General features: G+C 43.6%; 1 protein-coding gene across 1 annotated transcript in view; it reads right to left on the reverse strand.

Moving 5' to 3' along the window:
* Positions 1-6,842, reverse strand: part of KDM3A (lysine demethylase 3A) — a 53,706-nt gene extending 46,864 nt beyond the window's left edge. The window contains exons 1-2 of the mRNA XM_032410515.1: positions 6,737-6,842; positions 5,918-6,133 (exon numbers count right to left, since the gene is read on the reverse strand). Of these exons, the coding sequence (XP_032266406.1) occupies positions 5,918-6,103 (186 nt within the window). The 5' untranslated portion in view covers positions 6,104-6,133; positions 6,737-6,842. The remainder of the gene's footprint in view (positions 1-5,917; positions 6,134-6,736) is intronic.
* Between the last annotated feature and the right edge of the window lie 1,040 nt (positions 6,843-7,882).

Raw genomic sequence — 7,882 nt, forward strand, 5'->3', positions numbered from 1 at the left:
TAAACTGACCCTAAACTCCTTCAATATTTGGTGTAAAAATCACTATTTTTACTTGACTTAAAAATCCCTTTTCTTACTAGAGAGGCCTCTCAGTTTTGGCTTCAAAGAATCAGTTAATGAACACATCAGCCCTGTTCATAATTTCATAGACAATCCCATCTCCCTTTCCAAGCTTTAACTTAAAAAAAAGTTTAGTTAACTTCCATTCATCTGTCAGAACTCAAATTAAAAAATCCTTTCTTCAAAGAAGCCTTCCCATACCAATGAGCAACCCCCCCACAAAAAGAGTTCCCCTTGTTAATTGTACCCAAAGCCCTATACTTTTCCTTCCTAGCACTTACCCACACTTTGAATTATTTATTTGTGGCTGATTCACATGAATTTTAATAGGTTGAAATCTATATCTGTATTTACTTACCACTGTATTTCACTGGTATCCAGTCCCCAGTCAGTACTCAAATACTTGTTGAATGAATAAATTTCTCTCTGAATTGGCCTCTTACCTTCTGTTACTCTCAACCATTTAGCAGGTAGGACATTCCCAACTGGTATACCACTAGTCCCAATCCCAAACCTTCTCCAGTTTTATGGCTTTATAATATCAATCTTTAAAAATCAGTGAAATTTAAAACCATCCTACCCTTCTCCCGCTACAGTAAAATCTGCATCCCTAACTTTCAGGCAACTCCCCCTGAGAAGATGCTCTTCTTGGTATGGCAGGCTTTTAATCTTGCAGTTATAACAGAATCCATACCGATGTGTCAGCACCTATTATGTGACAAGGCCCTGTCACTCTCCTTGGTTCTAGGAATTCCATCCATCACTATATCCAATCCAATGGTCCTTCACAGAACTGTTTAGAGACTGCTCATCTTCCTGCCTTCCCAGTCACAGAATACAGGTCCTATGATAGCTCCCCTAAATTGGGTAGTCTTTCTGCCCCACATCACATCAACCTCAAACCCACACTAGATTTAGATGAGTTTTCCCATCAATGTGGTGTAAGAGGAATGAGCATATACAAACTACAGCACCAAAGAAATCTGGGTTTGAATCCCAGCTATGCTGAAGCTTTTTTAGAATGATTTTACCTGCATAAAACAATATATGTAGCATTACAAAGAAAACCAATTAGCCTGCATGCCAGGTTAAGAACCCCTGCTTAAATCTAAGCTCTTTGAAACTGGTTTTGCTAGCTCCAAAATGAAAATACTAACACCTACCCCTCACTGAATTGTTAGTAAAATCTTAAAACAAGGTATGTAAAGTATCTGGCAAGGAGATTAGGTAGCTTTAAGACTTCCATGGTAATTCAAATCTTACTTTGTATCAGAGTATCAGTTCAGTTAGGAATGGGGGAGAGAAGATCCTAAATATGATTATCCAATATCTATTCAGAAAAAAAAAAAAAAGTAAAGGATTAAGATGTTCAGTAGCTTTCCAAAACTTATCACTATATCTATAAAGCTTATGATCAACCCTAAACCAGAATTTAGACACGGCTCCTTCTTCTTTATATCCCAATTTTTGAGTGATTCAAAAATTAAGTTTAGCTCCTTAAAAATAACTTAGTTTATCACTTCGGAGTTTAGGCTGCATTGGTCAAAAACTCACAGTAACTTTACTTTGAAAAAAGGTGACTTTTTAAAAAAATAGAATGAAACCAACAAGTTGTAAGCTCTCTTCACTCTTTCAAAAGTTTCCTATCATAACCACAAATGTCTCTCATTTGTGCCTTGAAGCTTGAGGATCTCTATGTAAGGGACGCCCCCCCCCCAAGCCTCCTATGCAAAAATTTCTATAAAAAGACACACCAGGGACGTCTGAGTGGCTCAGTGGGTTAAGCATCTGACTCTTGCTTGCTTTCAACTCAGGTCATGATCTCAGGGTTGTGAGATCGAGCCCCACATTGGGCTCACGCGCTAGGCATGGAGCCTGCTTGTGATTCTCTCTCTCTCTGTCCTTCCCTCTCCCTCTGCCCCTCCCCCCCCAGAAAGGGACACCAATAAAAATTCAAATTCAGGGGGAACTAAAGTGACCTGACCAAGCTTCTGCAAGCTTAATGATGTAACTAGTTCTCATTTAAATTGTGTTATTCCCCTCATGTTCCTTTGGCACACAAAGTAGATGTTATTTATGCTGTCTGATTCCAAAGGCCAAAAAGAGGCCGATTAATTATGATTCACTACCTATAATTTCCAAACTTGCTATTTTTTTAATAGGACATTTTGTAAATGTGTACCTTATTAGCCTATTAAATATCTGGACCAGATGTTGAATATTTCAAATTAATTATTTCAAGTTAATTTTTCCCCAACAGAAGATCTTTTTAATACATGAATATTATATCTAATCAAGCTAATCTCAAAACCTCCCGCTCTTAACATACATTAATCTCATCTGAGTATATGATTATGAAAACCATCAGAAAGGCCAAGTAAAATATTTCCAAGTTTAAAAGTAGGCACTTACAGAATGGCATGGTTGTTAGTCAAGTTTTTAATGACATATCTATTCTATGCTCAGCACTAATAATGCAGAATACCACTTATTCCACTCTCCACAAATTAGGAAATTATTACTTTATGCTTCTGCTTATGTCTTCTTACACCTAAATAAAATACTTACCTAAAATCCCAGAGTTTAGCATTCAATTATGGGGGTAAACAGATTTTATTACACTGGTAGGAATTTCTCATTTTACATGGTTTGACTGGCAGCAGAATTCCAATTGCATGTAAGGATGAAAAGGCTAGGCATTGGTCAAAGCACCCAACTGCCAAAAAGGGAATTTTAACAGCAGGAAATAGTACACAGAGATGGCAAGTACTACTCATCTGCTACTTAGGGATATCCCTAAGAACTAAGAAGCAGCAGAAGACTCAAGTATAAGTTAGGTTCGAAGAAAGGAAACTAGAAAAGACCTAGACAGACAAGTTGGGGAAGAAAGACATTCCCAGCATGCACAATGAAGATACTTGTCTCACACTCAAGTAGAAAGAGTAAAATAAAAAGAGGTTCTTATAACCATACTAATAAAGATTTGTTGTTATTCTAGAGCAAGAGAATGCCACTGCTCCATCAGTAGATTATTTCTAAAACTGCTTTTCAATGTAGAATAATTGTGATTCCTTGCATTTATTCATTCAAGTATTTCAGCAAACACTACATGCCAAGCAGTGTTCTAAGTGCTAAAGATATAAAGGCCCACAAAATACAGTGCTTTAATCTCACTCTACCTGAATATTAAAGTCCACTGTTTAAGATCTAAAGACAAACTTAGGCAAGTTTTTTAATTTCTTCAAGCCTCAATTTCTAACACTAAAAAATGTGGTTTACCATCTAGGATGTTTGTGAGAATTAAATAAGGTGCCACATAATAAGCATTTAATCATTACTTGGTCTTCACCCTCTTCGTAAGCAACAACTAGACATATTGTATCTGAGTGAGTGACTGTGTTATAAAGTCTCTCGCGAGGTGAAACAAAGTTAACAAGTCTTGGCCTCATTAACATCATCCTCAGTCTAGACAAACTTGTACTTCTAAAACCAAACCAGTTGCATACTACTTGAATTTTATTCATTTATATTCATCTTAGACCCCAGTCCCATTTTACCCCCAAAAACTTAATACATTAAGCCCAACTGTAATCATGGTCTTCATTACTAGCTCCTGCCTGCATTTCCCCAACCAGGATTTGGTTCTAGTATTTTGAAAGTCTATGTTTTTGCTAATACAAGATGCCCTTAAAACTTAAACCATCTGTTACTCAATTAAGGAACATAATGATAAATCATGATTAGATAAAAGAAATCAAGTAATTTGCACCTTACATGAAGGCTGAATTACAAAGTCTGCAGGTAAATCAAAAATCAAATATAGTTAAAATTGTTCTTCAAATGAAAAATCCCTGTTTATCTTCAGGTGAGGCACCTTGGTGCAATGGAAAAGACAAAGCCAAATCTAGATTCAAATCCTCTCTCCATCACTGAGTAGCTAATTATGCAAATCTGGACAAAACTCCTTTTCCCAAATCTAGCTTCTCATTCTGAAAACGAAGATATTACCACCACCTCAAAGACTGGGGGTGGCAGGAAAGTGGAGATTAAAAAGAATACCCAAGAAGGACCTCCTAGACTGCCTTCCTAATCCAATGGGTCTATAGTTAGGTCCTGTTGGGGAAGAGAACACCTAGTCTGTCATCATCTGCCAAAGAACTAAAGACTTAAATCTTGTTTCCATTCAAATGAGATAAAAACAAACGCACTAGAGAAAATTCTACTTGGCAGGTGAAATAAACCACAACAACTATGACTGAAATCTGGTACACAAAGCCCACTTTATGGAGAAAGATTAGCCCGAAGCAAATAGGTTGGCCATCTTTGTACCACACTACTTTCTTTCTATAAACAGCAAAATCCACTTTGCTGGGAGGAATGAAAAACCAAACTTCACAGTGTATGACAGGAGTCCTTTTGTGGCACAGGGAGAATAATGGTAAAGACGGTGGGCTCAAGTATCAAAACTTCCTAGGTTAGAACACAGGCTATGCCAATTTCTAGGTATGTGACCTTGGTGAGATACTTAATTCCCCCAACCCCGATATTTTTGTCTGTAAAATGCAGCAATATTAGTACCTACTCCCGAAGAGCTGCTGTAAGGATTAATAAGATCATGGCTAAGAAGTGTTCAGTAGGATGCCTGGCACGTGGCTAAGTGCTCAACAGTCACTCCTTTTCAACATGAAGACAAGGCATGCTGGAAGCTTTAAAAATATATGACCACATATCCTTTTCCAACAACCCTTTGCAGATTAAAACTGGTTTGGGCATGTACTATCACCTTAAAGTGTTCAAATGAGTAGGGTGTCAGAAATCAACATGTATTCAACTGCCAATGCTAAAACTTGCTTTCCAATCTGAACACAGTTTTCAAGAAAAAGCCATAATGATCCAGTGAAGATGCTAAAACATATCCACTATCCAGGGTGGAAATCTCTTCTAACAAGCTTCCTTCAAATTATCACCACTTTGGAGTCTTTGTTAGGGACCTTTCTCCAGTTATTTTTGCACAAAGGAGTCTTTGTTGGTAGAATAGCTTCCTCACTGGTTGTTCCCAGACAATCCTTTGCCACCAATACTTCAATTAGGGAGTACAATTAGAATTCATCTCTTTTTGAAAAGATCTAACTGAAAAAGGTTCTGAGTGTCATTCTGATTAAAAATCACTGTCCACACTTGTTCCCGTTTTCTCCCTCCCCCCCCAACACCAAAGTGGAATATTTCAAAGCCGGTCCTCTAACACACCATATAAGGGTCGGCTCCACCCCTGCCCTCCATATATGGTCAAAGCCCACACCTACCTACAGGCTCATCACAGGCGACCAGGAACCCACTTCCACCCTGACCCACCATATACGGACAAGTACCCACCCTAATATGCCAAACAGAACTAAGCTCCTCCCTCTTCACGCACTTCATTTCTATCAAGTCTGAAAGTTTAACGTTGGGTGAAGAAATTAAGAGGAACACACAAACAAAAAAACCACCTGGAAGCGGTAGCTCTCAATTCTTAATGATTCCTAACATCACCTACCTGACCAATCTAATATTAACAATACTCCCCCTTCGGAAAAATAATCATACAGTCCTACTAAGGCACAGAGCGGGCAGTAACGAAGCGTGTCTGAGCAACCCCAAGGCCGTCATTAAACTCAAGCAACTGGAAACCAAACACACCTCGGTTCTACACAACCATTTCAAAGACTTTCAAGGTCTAGTTTTCTGCACCTTCAGATCAGATGCCAACTTTCTGGTCGCCCTTTTCAGAAGAGGGGAGGGGGGCCCCCCACTGGCTGTCTCGTTACCAAGGTAACTACAAAACGCCCGACAGCTGAGGCCCGGGAGCTGATTTTACCTTCAGGTCCTTCTTGGTAACGTCGGTGTGGGAGACAGCTCGAATGGTCCCAGAGAGCCAGGGCCACTCGGCGACGCGCTCCACGTCCCAGCTGTCGTGGCTGCCGTCGCTGCCGTCGGCTGCGGACAGACTGAGGAATCGCTTCCCCACCAATACTGGCCAACTTTCTCCGAGCGTGAGCACCATGGTTTCCACGCCTGCAGGAAGGGCTCCTCCCTGCAAAAATACAAAAACAAAATGCAACCGGGGCTGCCGGTGGGAGGGGGCCGGGAAGAGAGGACGCGGGGGAAGCGGGGACGGAGGGATGGGTCCTAACCCCGCTCGGAGCACCAGACCCTAGGCGGCGGCGGCCGGTGCGAGGGAGGACCCAACACCCGATCTCTACACCGGCGTCCTCCCCCGCCCCCCGGATCCCTCCCCCACCGCAAACACGGGCCCAAGCGCCGCGTGACCCTCGTTCTCCCAAGTTTCGCTTTTCCAAAACCTTAAACCTAAACGCAGAGGGAGTGACGGGAGAATTATTCTGTAGCCTAAGTGGATTTTAAAGTGTTCGCCCCCCACCCTGGGAAAGAAAAGGCCAGAAGCGAGGGCCCGTCCGGGGCGGCCGCGTCCCCGCCCCGGGCGGCCCCGCGGGAGGGGCGAGCCCGCGGTTCCGCACTTGCCCCGCCGCCCCGCCCCGACACAGCGCTCTCCCGGCCGCCGACCCCCGGGCGTCCCTCGCCCCGGCCTGCGCCGCGGGGCGGGGGCGGCAGGGCCGCGGGCTCGGCGCCTTCATCTTTCTTCCTCCTCTCCCCTCAGCCGAGGCCGCGGCGCTCTTACCCCGCCTCCTGCCTCCCTGAGTCACCAGCGGCGGCCGCCGTTTCCAGCCGCCCAGCTCTAGCTCTGACTTGGTTCAAGAGCTCTCACAAGACACGCACAGCCTCTCGGGTCCGCCCCCTCGGAGCCGCTTCCGCCGCTCATTGGCCTAGTCCAAGAAGCTGGGCGAGGCTCGTGGGTAAATAGCCCATCTCCATTGGCCGGCCTGGCGCAGGCGGGGCGAGAGAAAAAAACAATTCCTTGGCTGCCTCCTCCCTCTCCCCTCCCCCTCCGACTCCCGGACGACCCCCATTAGGTTAAAGTACACAGAGCGTAAGCGAGAGATCCCTCCGCCACAGCCATTCTTTCCATTTGTTGCCTACGGTATGCAAAAAAGTCCCGCGAAATCGCTTATCAACTTTAGGGCCCAGAGGAAAATTGCAGGGGTGCATAGATAAGACTGAGTGACGAGCCCCAGGGCTGTATGTGCCTATTGGATTGCTCTTCAATTGCGTAGGCTGTCGACCGAAGATGGGTTTTCCACTTGGCGGAAGAATCTCACAGGAAAGGGGTAAGGGCGGTGCAGAGTCAGCGGGGGAGGGAAGGGACGGGAACGTGCGGTTTCAAGCGTACTCAGCTAGGGGGAGGAGCCACTGGGCTCTGGAGGCTCTTGCGCAGGCGCTTCGCGGAGCAGAGGCTGGAGTTTGGGCTGCTGGGCGAAATGGCCGCGGGAGGCGCAGGCGCACGTGGTGTTATTCGTGGAACGTCTAAAGTCCGCCATTTTGAAGGAAAAATGAAGAAAGGCATGGAGTCATTGGGAAATGACGTTCTTTGAATCTAGAGCAAAAGAGGCCATTCAGTACAATGCTGAATGGGATTTTTTTTATGTAAAGGGAAGTTGAGAAGATATTCTGAGTCTTATAGAGAAATTGAAAGACTAGATGAAGGCCATAATGATGCAAGAAATAAGAAGAGGTGACTTTGAAGGACAAAGGAGATAAAAGGCGATTGTGTCTTTTGGACCTGAAGTTTTTTGCTTGAATAAAGACGAAATGGAACGAAGGAATTGAAGACCCCTTACTTAATAAAGACTAGAGCTTGACATGGCATCACATTTAAGCAAATTAAGTGAAGAACGCAAAATCCCAATTTTACAGAAAACTGAGAATC

The sequence above is a fragment of the Phoca vitulina genome, unplaced genomic scaffold, assembly GCF_004348235.1.
Source record: "Phoca vitulina isolate PV1807 unplaced genomic scaffold, GSC_HSeal_1.0 scaffold12, whole genome shotgun sequence".
NCBI classification, from domain to species: Eukaryota; Metazoa; Chordata; class Mammalia; order Carnivora; family Phocidae; genus Phoca; species Phoca vitulina.